The 14,370-nt window shown below is 39.0% G+C and overlaps 1 protein-coding gene across 1 annotated transcript in view; it reads left to right on the top strand.

Annotated features, from left to right (window-relative positions):
* LOC139738908 (uncharacterized) overlaps positions 1 to 14,370 on the top strand; it is a 169,998-nt gene that overhangs the window by 83,960 nt on the left and 71,668 nt on the right. The window contains exon 45 of the mRNA XM_071649540.1: positions 14,119 to 14,277. Coding sequence (XP_071505641.1) covers positions 14,119 to 14,277 — 159 coding nt within the window. The remainder of the gene's footprint in view (positions 1 to 14,118; positions 14,278 to 14,370) is intronic.

Below are 14,370 nucleotides of genomic sequence, written 5' to 3'. Positions count from 1 at the left end.
CTGTATGCCTGAGAGAAATGCTCTTGGATACTGATACATCCTATCTCAAACAGATATAATGTATAATACAAATCTAAAGTGTAGTTCAGCCATCTCTGTAAACTGAACAGAAAATGAAGTGTAGGCCTAAGTATTAGTGCATAACAATAGTAGTAGAAACTGTCGTTACAGCTTTAGATTCACCATCTGGCAGTGCACAAATTTATATACTGTTTAATCATACATTGGTTTTTACTAACACAGTTGTCTTTCTCATGCTCTCTCACTCTCTCTTTCTTTATATATTTATCAATCTATCTGTCTATCTTTGTTTCTCTCTATCCAGGGTGTGGGGGTAAGGAGACTGTGCTATGATATGAAATTTGCATGTCTGTGATCTGTTCTTTTGTAGTGTAAGTGTTGTTGTTGTTTGTGGGTTTTTTTTGCATGTTGCAGAACATCTGAGCGTGTGTGTTTTGTTTTGTTTTTGACTGATTGTTGATGAAGGTGTGTGATAGTGTACGCCTGCCATGAGTATTGTTGCTTTTCAATGCATGATGGCTAGAAAAATTGATTTTTCCTCCATAAACAATAAGGCTATTGTGCCTATGCATACATGTAATCTACAACCATCTGCTCTCTAATAATGATTTTCAGCACAAGCTGCACCCAGCTGTTCACATTCAGTTTTGTCTTAACAAAGAAAAGTGATGAATGTACCAACACTTTAGGACACAATAGATCAAGCACCTGGAAAGTATTGTTTGATTTTGGTAGATTTTTCTTTTGATTTGTGTTTATGACCAGACAGAGTCAATATCATGAGACCAAAAAAAAAGAAGAAAGATTTAATCAATCCATTAAAAAAAAAAAATACATCTCCAGAAGCCTGTATTTCAGTAAGAGATGGACAGCTGTATCTTTGTGAATGTGTGTTCACACACACCTTGTCCTCACCTCCACCTGTGTTAAAAGCACACATGCACATACACACACCTACAATGTACCATTTATGCATGGGTATGAGAAGGAAAGATCATGGCTGGCATACACACACCATCAGTCATGCAAAGTACAGTAAAGCATACACACTGTGTACCAGTCATTCACTCATTCCACAGCAGGTGATGATGTGGACGTATTCCTGTATGTGTTGTCTGTGTTATTTCCCACTCTTGCTCTATCCCTTCCTTCCCCCCCCCCCCCCCTCATTCTCACTCACAAAAAACACACATTCTCTCTCCCTAGCTGTTTTTTTTTCTCTCTCCCCTTATAATGTCATGGATAATGAAATGTGACTGCATGCAGGACTACAATGTACATGTACCTGTGGAATGAAAAGTGCTGTAGATTATTTCAGCAGTTGGGTTTATCTGTGCTAAAGTATACTCTATAGATACACCTGTAAATGTATTCACATGGTCTGTGGATATTGTTGAATGTGGCAATTAAACAGAGTGGTCAAAAGTTCTAGAACTTGTGCTGTGAATAGAAAAAAAAGAATGTTGAATTGATATTATGCATTCATTTAGAATTTAAGTGTATCTGGAGACTATTTGAGCTTGTGTGTCACATGGCAATATTTTGTTCATTTGTGTATGAATACAACTTTTGGTTTAAATATTTCGCCATCTTTGTGATGTATCCAGAGGAAGCCATAGGATTGGATCGTGAGCTATATGTCAATCATAACCAGATTTATTTTGCTCTATGCTTCACAGATGGGCTTTGCACGGGCACATGATTACAGCTTTGTTAGGGATGTCTCCCAAGTTCAAGCAATTATGATATCTTTACTGAACATGGCATGTCTCCCAAGTTCAAGCAATTACGATATCTTTACTTAACATGGCATACAAATTTTCAAGACTTGCAGCAAATCTACATGAGGGCAGATTGTTGGTGGCAAAATTTGGGTCTTGATAAATACTGAACATTCCTTGTGTCAATTCATGGCATCATTATCAATGAATGACTCATCCACACAACTTTTGCTCATCCGTTGAAATGTCATCGACTTTTAGCCAGAAGTCATACATGCAGGGGTCAATGGTCTCAGAGTTACTGTCGGAGGCACTGATGCATTATTGGCGGGGAAAGGTATTATTAGCTCAGTGAATATTTCATGATGATAAGTGTTTGTTTCATCAGGGCTAGCACTGTGAATCATGAAATGTGGGAAATAATGATATTAGGAATGTCATTAAGTATCTTCACTTTAGGGCTGTTGTAGTGTGTTTTGAGGATTTAGAAGGTCTCATTTAAGAGTACACTACTGTAAATGTTTTCAAGTGCCTCTTTATTTAATAGTATGCTGTATTTCTATCTGAAGTGGCTTTGATGAGTATTTTATAGCGTGAGAAGAACTGTCTCTTTCTGCAGTGATAATGGCGCTTTGTCAATGTATGGAATAGAGCATAATTACACAACCTATATGAAGCGTTTATCATAATGCGCCCTTTGTATTCTAATGCTTCCCATAATGAATGTCAGATGAAAACCTATTTTTGCTCTAACATGCATAAGAGTCAAACACTAAGGTGAATGTATGGGCCTTGGGAGGCAACCCAAGAAAAGTGCAAGACCTTTTCTGGATGCATAAAATACATCATTCAAAGTAAAACACAGGACTGAAGATAGTGCATTTCCAGGGAGTCTTGCACTTTTCTCAGTTGCCATAGTAAATCATCCTAGTTTAGATGGATAGTCTTGGATTCTAGACCTCAACTGCACCACTGCAGCTCAAAACAGAATTGAGCCCACTTGTTGAATATACTAGTCTACAAAACTGATGAGGATTATTTGTCACATCGTGGGTGTGACCTCAGATTTTGGTCCTTAAGAGATCTTTGTAGTTTGTATGGTACTTTCTGCATTGAAACTAAATAGATAGGTTTACTGAAGTGAAGGGGCATTTCTTTTTGTGTTTTAGTTAAGGAAGGATTAAGTGCCTTGAGTTGCTGCTCAAATGCAAGTTGGTCTATTCTTTTCATGTTTATTGTAGTTTACACTGTATGTGCATGCCCATGCATGCATTGATCAATCAGGGGATGGTATCATTCCTTGTGTAACATTTCATCTTGAAGTGAATCCAAGGAATTGGGAATTTACCTTTCAATCTGCTGTGATTGGAAGAGATACAGCTGGAAATTTGAAACAAACTGAATGTAAACAAGGTCTGAGGGAGAGACTGCGAGTTGAGTGCACTCTCTGTCAATTGACTGGTTTGTGAGACATTGCAATAGGACTGCTGGCCTGACTTGTCAAGAGTTGTCGGTTCCCTCAAAGGAGGCAAATTGTCCTCTGATTGTGTTGCTTACTCCTTGATTATTCCCCAAGGATTAGCATGGAGGAATTATATATTGGACGAGTTTCTCATCAATCACAGTCACACGGATACTAAACGTCCACAATGGGACACAGTCAGCATTCTTAGTCCAGACTCTTTTTAAGAGAATGAAGAAAAGGAGCAGAGTAACAGTTTCTATTTTAAGGTTTATTGGGGAAATACCCTGTTGATTTGATGCCTGTAATAAGCTGTTGCTTCTTTTTGTAACTCATTCTTCTTGAATTAAGAAAGAAAAACGTTTGAAGCAACATTTTTGCCTTTTCCCTTGAAGTGTGACCCATGCTAAGAAAAGAAAAAAGAAGAAGATATGTCTGGAAATGTTATTGCCTTAGAAGACACCTCTAGATAGCTCCAAACCTGGTTAGTTGCATGAAACATATTCTGCCAGCAAGCTAAGGTCACTGTAGTTTTTATGTAGTGGGCCTATTTGTTTTTCTACATCCAGAATATGCAGGAATTTGTGGGGTTATCAGTTTAGGAGTACATATTGGCAGTCTCTTTTGAAAGATGCTATGACTTGTAACTTCAGCATCCACTCTATACAACCATAGAAAGCACCCCGGTATGTACTTGTTCCTAAAGGAACCATGATGCTCGTTACTGTAGCACAGTCCATAATACAACTTTCCTCTGGTGGCCATTCACTGTGCCATCCGCATCTTTCATAGCTAGCCAGCAGCGTGCCCTTGATCTCTGGCTAGGCAGTGGCCTGAGGATGTATGCCTCAATTATCATCATCAAGGAGATAGATGGGATAAATGCATTCCGTACACACTACTAAGCCTTCCTCTATTCCCTTCGCTTCACCCCCCCCCCCCCACCAGTCCTGTGCCTCACCCAAGCATCTGCACTGAGATGGGTAAGATGAATGAGTCAATACATCAAATAAGCTTAAAGGCATAATTTACCATTTGCAGATGAAACAAAAACCTAGCATTAGTGCTTCAAAATAGTTCTAAAATTTGAGTTAGGGATAAAAACAACCGATGTAAAAATTACAACCAGTATAATCGATGTTAAGTATTGTTAAATGCACAAAATGTGAACAATAGTTAGAATAAAAATGTTTCCAGACTAAAATGTCTACAGTTATGGTTTAATGAGAAAAATAGTAATATCTCCTTATATTTTAGGCTTTACTGTAAAAAATTGAACCAGTATAATTGATGTTAAGTATTGTTCAATACACAAAATGTAAACAATAGTTAAAATAAGATGTTTCCAGACTAAACTGTCTACAGTTATGGTTTAATGAGAAAAATAGTAATATTTCCAATATTTTAGGCTTTACTGCAAAAATTTTATATGGTAGGATGTTTTGTGGTACAACTGACCTACACATATGCATCAATAGTCATATCTTCAATATCTTTTAAATCACCGCTCCAAAGATAAACAGGACCTTTAACAGTGAGACTTGAATATTGTGTCTGTTTTGTTTGGTATTTTAACCATCTCCAGGTCGATACTGTGTCTACAATAGTGCTTGGTTTTTTCATTTCCACAAAAGTGGAATTTTACTAAATTCATAATCTAAATAGCTTAGAGTGCATGCACTCTTCTGTATAAATGCTCTCTTCTAGTTGATGCCTAAGGGTTTCTGGATTAAGGTTGAAGATGGTGCGTATGGGAGAATGGAATGCATGATCATGAGACAAGATATACCGGGTGTCCCAAAAAAAGCGGAACGGTGGATTTTCAGTACCTTGCGTTCTAAAAGTGATACATTTTTTGACATTATTAGAAAGAGCATCTTCCGCAGAAGACCATGATACCAAAATCATTAAATTGGTTCAGCACTTTTTATTCTACGCCAATTTTTGTAAATGCAGTCATTTTCAATTTTTTGCGACTTATGAGATAATAATTTGGGTGCGACATGCGTTCCATACGGTGAATTGTGTAAGCTCGTTGATCCATGTCAACAAAAGATAACGCTTTCATATTGGGAGCGCGCGCACACACACACACACACACACACACAGACACACACACACGGGTTTCCCAATGTGAAAGCTGTATCTTTTGTTGACACGGATCACCGAGCTTACACAATATTCACCGTATGGATCGCGTAGTGCACTTTAATTATTATCTCATAAGTCGCAAAAATCCGGCGAAATTTGGCAATGACTGCATTTTCAGAAATTAGCGTAGAATAAAAAGTACTGAACCAAATTTGATGATTTTGGTATCATAGTCTTCTGCGGACGATGCTCTTTCTAATGATGTCAAAAGATATATAACTTTTAGACCGCAAGATACTGAAAATCCACCGTTCCGCTTTTTTTGGGACACCCGGTATAGTGCATACAGCGTAGTTTCTGTACATGGGGAAGTGTACATCCAGGAAACTAGAGAAATATCATTTAGTAGGAATATGTTATAAATTTAAAAGCGGGGGGGGGTTTCAGTTCATCTAAAGGTCACAGTCATTATCATATGCTAATTTCATCTAATTACTATATATTAGCTAAGTTTAAAGAAATTGAAATTTTCCTTGCATCTCATTAATTTCTGCCAGTGACTTACAGATGAAACCAATGAATATTTTGTATAAATTTCGTCAAATTGAACATTTTAAGTTTATATAACCCATGAGCCATCACTTCATTTTACAGTTTATCAGTTCTGTTTTAGACACATTATGTAAATTGGTCGCTGATTATTGATTCTAGATATGTTCAATGTACATTCTCTTACTTTTCATTAAAGAATGGTGATTTTTCTGGTCATTTATATCACCAAAGCATGCCAAATCTTTGCTCAAACTGTGTTTATGACTTGAAAGAAAAATATAAATTCTTCACTGTGTCCTCTATATGACTTCTTTTGAAAGCCCTTTAATACAGGCAGCCCCTTTAATCACATCATTCAAAATGAGTCAGATTAATCTAGTTGATGTTGCCTCGTGGCAGTCAATTTATTGTTGTCGTTATGAGTATGCATCTATTTACCTCATGAATTGTCACTGTAGACACTTTTGAAAGCACACAAATTTCCCTTATGTACATAATGTCTTAGGAAGTGAGGTAAAATATACTTACGTCACCATCAGCTAAGGTTCCTCAGACATCACTTGCTGTGTAGGGAAATAACATTCACTGCCATTTTCCTTCTCGAGATGACTGTATAAAGTGGGAAATAGGACATACCGTTAGCTCATCATTCAAAAGATTAGTTATTCATTACCAATAAATATCATAAAGGCATCTCCAGCAGCCTCCCTGCACAATTTTTTGCTCCCCATCATCATCGAACCTCTCCCGTCTGCACCCCGTCGGCCTCATGAATCAATTGCTGAATGTGATGGAGAAGAAGTGGTCATGGTGTGTGTCCTGCTATCACCTTCTCAAGCCAGGCTCCTTTCCTCCTAGGCAGGAGCAGCATCCATCCCACATACGCACCTGATCACCCTTTGATGCGTGGTGACGGGGATGATGCTAATTACCCCCCAGGTCTTGGGGAAAGACACAACAAAGATTTATGCTTAAGAAGAAGTAGTCTACTGTGCAAGTGTATCGTCTTTTCATAAACTGCAGTGATTGTGACACGGTCTCCATGTCTTGCATTAAATTGAGTTTGTAGATCATCATGCTTGAGAGTTATGAACATAGTTATATGCTTTCAAATATATCCTGTAGTCCTGCAAGTTGTTGTTGTTTTTGGGGGTAAGGTTTTGTTTTTTGGGGGGAGGTTTTGATGGTCCTCATTTCACCTTTTACTAAGCCATTTTCATTTTTTCCCCATGTAAACTTTGGATTTATCCAGAGAGGGAAGTAGAGAATGCTCAAGGGTAAATTTAATCCAATGATTAACTTGGATGTGAAAGCACACGACTTGTTTTATACTTCTTAATCCAAAGGACGAAATGTGAGAGGTCAGACTCTGCTGCTTTGATATTCACAGTTAACCACGAGTCTCTCATCTTTTACCCTGTTATACTGTACCTTCAATCCAAGGAAATGTCATTCTAACCGAGTGAACATCTATAGATATCCCACAATGCCATTTTGCATCCTTCCTTCGCAGCATCGCGAGGTCTTCTTCTCCCCACAGATGCATTTCAGGCAAGCAGACCATCGTCGGGGAGAAGAGAGAGGGGGAGAGAAAGGAGTGTGTTGTATATATCTCGGCTTTCTCTGTGTGCATTTCGCCATGCATAATGCATGAGCCCCAAAAGGATGGGTCTAAATTTAGAAGCAGTGCTGGAAGTAGAGTGAAGGGTACATAATGTTGTTTTCGAGAGAGACCTGAGCAAGGAGACTTGCGGACAATTCAGACTGTGAGGAAACACCTGCATATTTTCATTGAAGATTACCATTTCATAGACATTTCACTGAGTGCCCCTGAAGATGTACAAAATTGTACTTACAACTATTGTAGTATGTGCCTGGAATATGCTTTAATCATGTCAAGAATTAGCTTGATTAGAAATTCAACTCAAATACAGTGAGTTTCTTCGGAATACTTATAGAGCTGCTTCACATGAAGCTTTTCCAGTGTTTAGAAGGCCAAGGAACAGTGCATTGCAAACCAGATATCTCCTACACCAGATGTTCATATGTGAACTGCATCATACATGTGGCATCAAAGTACAGCTTGTTATCCCTCTATGAATCAAATTACCAATGCATTCAACCTTGATATGTACATTTGATTTCATACCTACTTCGTGACTGTCTAGATGTGTGCCGCATCAGAGAGATGTATGGCAGTTCCATTTGACTGCAATGGGTAAATATAAACAGAGTGTTCTGTCATTCCCTGGTGACATGCTTGTCTTCCCCTGTGCCGTGTCTTTTGAAGGTACTGAGGGAGGCATTGTATCTTTCTCATGCTTGACCAACCCTAGCAAGAAGAAAATATTTGATAATCTGCTTTGCGTCTATACGTGTCGGTTGACAGTGAGCAGAATGTCATGTTTGAAATATAAAGATTGTAGTTAAAATGATAGTACTTTAGAAGGTAATTCCCTGGTGGCAGACTCAGTTTTCCGATGTATAAGAGTATCTTGGAGCCCATAGTAAATTTCAAGAAGTAAGCATGTGTTTAAGAGAAAGTTATGATGTATGAAATTGTTGCATTCGTGCAGAGCTACGTTTGTATAATCTTACTGGAATGGATATCTAACATCTTGTCGTGAAATAGCCCTTGATCCATAAGAAAAAAAAACATGCAACAAAAACACATGAGGAAGCGGTAGGGGGTATGGAAGAGAGAGAGAGTGAGGGGAAAACTTTCCTTTCAACCATATCTCTCTACTTCAGCTGAGGCTGAAAATGATGGCAGGAAATGGCAGGGAATTTCCATCCAATTATTCATGACAACCTTTCCTCGTCCTCCTGCCTCCCATCATGAACACACATGGCATGCTTGAGGGAAGCTGCATCAACCGGCCTTTTTCCCACCAACCACCCTTTTTCCCATCAACCACCCTTTTTCCCCATCTCTAGCAGCGGGATGCCGGTCTTGTATGCCTCTCAGAATTTGACATATTCATCTTCTTTTTTTTTCCGAAGAAGAATATGTTTCAACTTCCTCCGTCTCCCGTCCTTCTCCATGTCACAAGGAACTGCAGAGTCTTTGAAGTAGAATGAATGTTGGCAATTGGTGTGTATTTCTTTAAGCTGTCCTGTCTGTCTGTCAGTCAGTCAGTTCTGCAAGTGATGTTAACTGAAATCCTCTAAGGCTGGCAGTGTCTGGAAAAAGGGATGCTGTGCAGTGTGAACATTTAATTGCTACGAAACCATTTGAATGAAATATGCACCCAGCTCCATCAGGTAGGAACAGATTTGGATTGAAAACTTGCAAATCTTCTATAAAATGTATGTATTCTTATTCATTGTTCAAACAGGATTATATAATAGATTCAGTGTCGGTACTAGGCTGCTCTGTAAATGCAAAATTTTTAAAGATAACATTTTCTATCTATAATTTATTTCCCATTTTGTTATGAATAAATGTGAGTCTCTGTCTTTCTTGGCAGAGTGTTTACTAGCAGTTGTCATCACAAATATTTACTGCTTGTTTAATAACAATATAACAGATCTTGATGAAGGTAGTTACCAGACATGCATAGAGAAAATGAAAGACGCAAAATATTGATGATAATAATTTAAGATTGTATAAACTAGGGCACTTTGCAAGTCAATTTTGATAGAGGCAGAGTCATGCTTGAATCATGACTCCTCATATTGAGGCAATGACATCCTTTGGTGTGAGCCACGCACTATAGCTGCTCTCTGCAGAGATCCATGGAGGTGAACATTTTTGTGTTGCCCGTTTTTATCCCGAGGGATTCCTAGTGAGGATAGAGTGTCAGTTTACACAGGTGCTGTGTTTCTGGGAGGATGAAGTTATTGAAAATCAACTGCACAGTGATGTGGAACTGTGTATCTCTCCATCTTGTCATAAACCTTTCTTTGCATTTATTTTGCATTGTAAGGTTTGTCCATGGCATGTTCGTTCAGAGTATAGAAAGCATTAACAGGAAAGGTCCAGAGCAATGAGATGAATTCATATGTAATCAGTTGAGAAGCAGATGGGTGTTAAGTTTGTTCAAATTCTACAAAGCTACATTCCTTCTGCATTCCATGGACAGTACTAAATGGTGATACTGAATTAGATGTAGCGTTTTGTGGCAAAATTCAGTGCTTACCAATGTCTTGAGGAAGAAGAAGGGAAGTGAAGTGTGGGATCTAATTAGGTATCAGCTAATTCATGTTCACTTTCACGATTTCTACGGAATTGATGATCTTATTAGAGAATAGCTCCCCTGTCAAGTTTCACCTCAAACTCTCTTCAGATTTTGTATTTGAAAGTTGTTATTTGTTTGTCATTGAGGGGGGTCAGTTTTCTTTGAAAGCGTTAGGTTTCTTTGTTATCATAAGATGTGAGAAGTCTTATGTCAAATGTGATGGCAGAAACATCACTGCTTGACTGTGAAAATTACTATCACTCAGGCTACCAGTATAATGAACTGCTCTTGCTTTTAATTGTACGCAGTGATTTTGAAATAGGAGCTGCCACTGTAGGATCTAGGAGTGGTGAATTTTCTGTGGGGTGGACAGGATAAAAAAATGAGGAAAGATTTAAGGAGTGCTTGGTGGGTGGGAGGCTGGAAAGACTCTCCGGCAGGCGGATGAGATATTTTTGGAAGGGGCACTGAGTGAGGGGGGAGAGATCCCAAGGATTCAGAGGATATTGACAGCATTAGAAAAATATGGGAATCGGAGAAGTATAGCGGAAAACACTGTCTACATTCGGCATGGAGGGATGATGAAATCGGAGGATGAAAGTGGTTTGATGGAAGAGGAGTCCGAGCTGTTCAAGGAGAGATGGGAGTAAAGAGCTGCGGTTACCGATAGCTACATACATTTGCATAGATGCAGCAGAGAGAGAGAGAAAAAAAAAAAATGTGTTTGTGTGAGAGAGAGAGAAAGAGTCACTGTGTGGATTCCTGTACACTGTACATTACTATCTTCAGAAGATAGCTGCTATAATGGCAGCTGTCATTTGCTACATAACTGCTGACTAATTGTACATGAAAGCAGCCAAATTGAGATCATCAGGGCTTTCTTTTCTGCTGAGTGATTATTTTATGATCTTTGTCTCTGTAGTCGATGTTGATCCAGATCTCATATTTCACCAGTTTTCCAATCGGGCTTTGATTCTTTATATAAGAGATTGGCAGATGACCACAGGCAACATGTAATGCACTACACACCAGCAGCATCATAATGGCTGTAATTCCACAAGTTAAAAATGATTCAATTTATGGAGCTAGGTGACTGACTCATGCCTCCGCTTTCATGGTACAATTTGTGTGATACTTTTGCATAGAAGCAGAAGGACGTTGATTTGAGGCGCAAGTAAAAGTCTACCGACAGTGCCCTTTTAGGTCTTCTCAATAATTTGCTGACGTGGTTCCGTACACAGCTGATGTGTTTGCGAGTACGGTGCCTTGACTAGCAACGGTGTATTCATTCTCACTCAGCGCTGTTGTGTTTTAGCACCAGTTGCATGCAATATCCACCAAGGTCAACCGTGCGGAATTGGCGTATCACTGCCAGCACTGAATCAGATGATTAGAATCTCCACCTCTCACCTTCCCCCAATCGACAAAACACTAAATGCATCACCATTGCCCTCTCTGAAGATTGACAGTTGATTGAAGATGTTGTTGGTCCAAACTAGACTGGAAAAAAACAAAACACTATCTCTGTGAAAAGTGAGTGTAAGAGGAATATGCAAATGTGATGAAAGCAAGGCGCCTTGTTTGTTTCCCCATCTGTAGCACAGTTGTAATTGTAGCGCATTATTAAGCAAGCTTTCATAGTACATTGACCTCTGTATAAAGTGTACATTGTAGCCATTCCTCCACTCCCATCACTGTCCAGCCATTAGTTCTGAGATGTATGGCTCCAAAGAATGACTTTAAATATGATTGCGTATGTTAATGCACTATAGACTCAATAAGATTTGTTGTTGTTGTTGTTTTTTTTTAGATGACTATCAAACATTCCCAAAAATGAATCATCATTTTCTCCCAAGTGGTCATTTTTGTCTCATAACTGTGTCATTGTGACCCCCTCCCCCCTTCCTTCTCTCCTCATATACCAGTACCTATTAAAGGAAGGGAGTAGTCCTTTCAAATCTAGTTACCGGTATGTTTGTTTGTCCATTTCCATCTGAGAAGATGGCTGGATAGCCCATATTCAGCTACGTTAAGCTGGTCTTCCATGGGGTCCAGTTGGATGTGGGGTGGGACCACTTCACCGGGTTAAACACCCTGCTCAAACACCCTGCTCTTCGCGATGAATGAATGAAGCGGGATCTTTTACGTGCATGAGTTGTTACTCTCTCATACACGGGACCTCCATTTTATGTCTTATCCGAGGGACAGAGTGTTTTGCCTCTTGCAAGAGGAGACAGTATGCTTACACACAACATTGCTCAGCCCAGACTCGGGTTCGAACCCGGGCCGCGTGATCGTGAGGCAGACGCGCTACCGACTGAGCCAACTCACCGCCCTGTCCTCAAATGATGTATTGCTTTCAAAACATGGAGAGTTGGATTGCATCTGTTCTAAGAGAGGACTTTGTGTTTCAAAAATTCTTGATTGAACCCTTTTTGTTTGAAATCACATTTTTGAAATCTAGTATTCTATTTAGTAGAAAGCTAAGTGGTGTTCAGGTGCTATTTGGCTTCAAATTTGGCTTTACATGCAGCATGCCCATGTTTACATGATGCAGACTGAATTTAGACTTCTGTTATTGTCCCATAAGGGAAAAAAAGTAAGATAAAGTACATATTCCAGTGCTCTGTTAACCAAGGTCCATATTCATTGTCATATATTTTGTGGTATTCTCAAGGCTTCTATTAGAGAAACAAGCCAAACAACCAGTAGAGGAAATGTAGGGAGATGAATATTGACAAAACAGTTCCGTTACCATTTCAAGGCGACTGATAAACAAAGAAACAAACAAAAAAAAAAGAACAAATGAAATGGTTCAAGATTCCTCAGCATGACAGAGATCATGTTAATTTTGCTAGGATGAAGACAGTTTTAGCTGTTCTAATAGTGGAGAGACGACTGTGAATAAACAAGGTATTTGGAGCGTGAATATTTTGGCATTGTTGTGTTTTCCTTGCTTACTTCTGCTTCGGTGACTTTTTTGCCAAAAGATGTGAAAATTCTGTCTGGGCTGGCATTGTATTGTTTGTGCGTGTGTCTGTGTTTGAAGTAAAGAATGGATCATGGCAAGGCAATGCCCTTGTGGGGTAGGTTACACCGAAATCGGGTCAGAAAACATGGGCGATTTCTTCTGAAGCAACATGTACGTGTGGGAATTCATGAAAGCAAAATGCTTTCTGTAATATTTTTCAGTGCACAAATAATGAAATTATGTGATTGGACTTATCACATCATCTCTGTGCTTGTAGCAATATGAGGCATCTTGATGTTTTTCTTGTGTGTGTGTGTGTGTGTATGTGTGTGTCCTACGTGTATATAAGCTTGCAATGATGTTATACGATTTTTGTTTATTGCAAACACAATCATGTCTTTTTATTTTCATGTTTATTTTTCTGAGGTAGTGGTTTGTGAGTGAAAAACACTTTAAAAAGGGCCCGCTGAGGAATTGTTATTCCCCCAGATGGAATTTGTTTGTTCCCCCGATGAAATTCAACAATTGTTGTCAGCGTATTTTCAGCATCATTACTTGTATTCTTGTTTTCTGTATTGCTGTTTGCAGCATTTCAGGGTACAATAAGATTTTCCTTTTCTCTTGGTCATCATGTTCTGTGATAAAATGTACATGTAATCGCAATGGAAGTCATGTAATTGTTGACACTAGATTACCATGTGTGATGAGAAGTAAATATCTTGTGTTTTAATTGTGTGTTTTCTGTCATGTTTATACATGTATTTTTAACACCATGTGAAACCTGCCTTGCATGGAAAGGGTTGCAGTCTTCACTCATTTTTTTTTCTCTGCAGTAAAATGCAGTCAACACTGATACATTTTACATTGTATGTTGGCTAGTGTATTTCTGTGAATGTTGATTGGATAATGGGCACTTTGACAGAGATTACAAGAGGTCCTTAAGCTTTACCTCTGTTTAACAGTTAAAAGTCCAACCAGCTTTTATGAGAAATAGCATCTGAGTGATATATGCCACCTTTGACTCGTCACTGTGGTCTATTTGAATGCCATTAAATATGACATCATAATAATGATACAGTTAATAGTCTGAGTGTGTTATTGATTTTCTGCTTTACCTAGGTCATGGATCAACGTAACAGACTAGAACAGGCCTATGAGTTCCAGTCCTGCTACCAGGACGCCCTCCAGGCAGCCTCGGGGTGGTTAGACAGCGTGCAACTCAAGCTCTTCTCCGAGGACTGGACCAAGGACACTGAGACGCAGCTGTCGGAACACGCGGTGAGTTAGCCACGCCTTGAACGTGGACATGTGTCACACTACCACGTTCACGTCTATTTCCAGTTGTTCAAGGCCTTGCAAAGTTTGGAAAAT

The sequence above is a fragment of the Diadema antillarum genome, unplaced genomic scaffold (genome assembly GCF_040938485.1).
Source record: "Diadema antillarum isolate AM-2024a unplaced genomic scaffold, OU_Dant_1.0 scf00000029, whole genome shotgun sequence".
NCBI classification, from domain to species: Eukaryota; Metazoa; Echinodermata; class Echinoidea; order Diadematoida; family Diadematidae; genus Diadema; species Diadema antillarum.
Note: the sequence above shows the minus strand (reverse complement) of the source record. Positions and strands in the feature narration are given on the sequence as shown.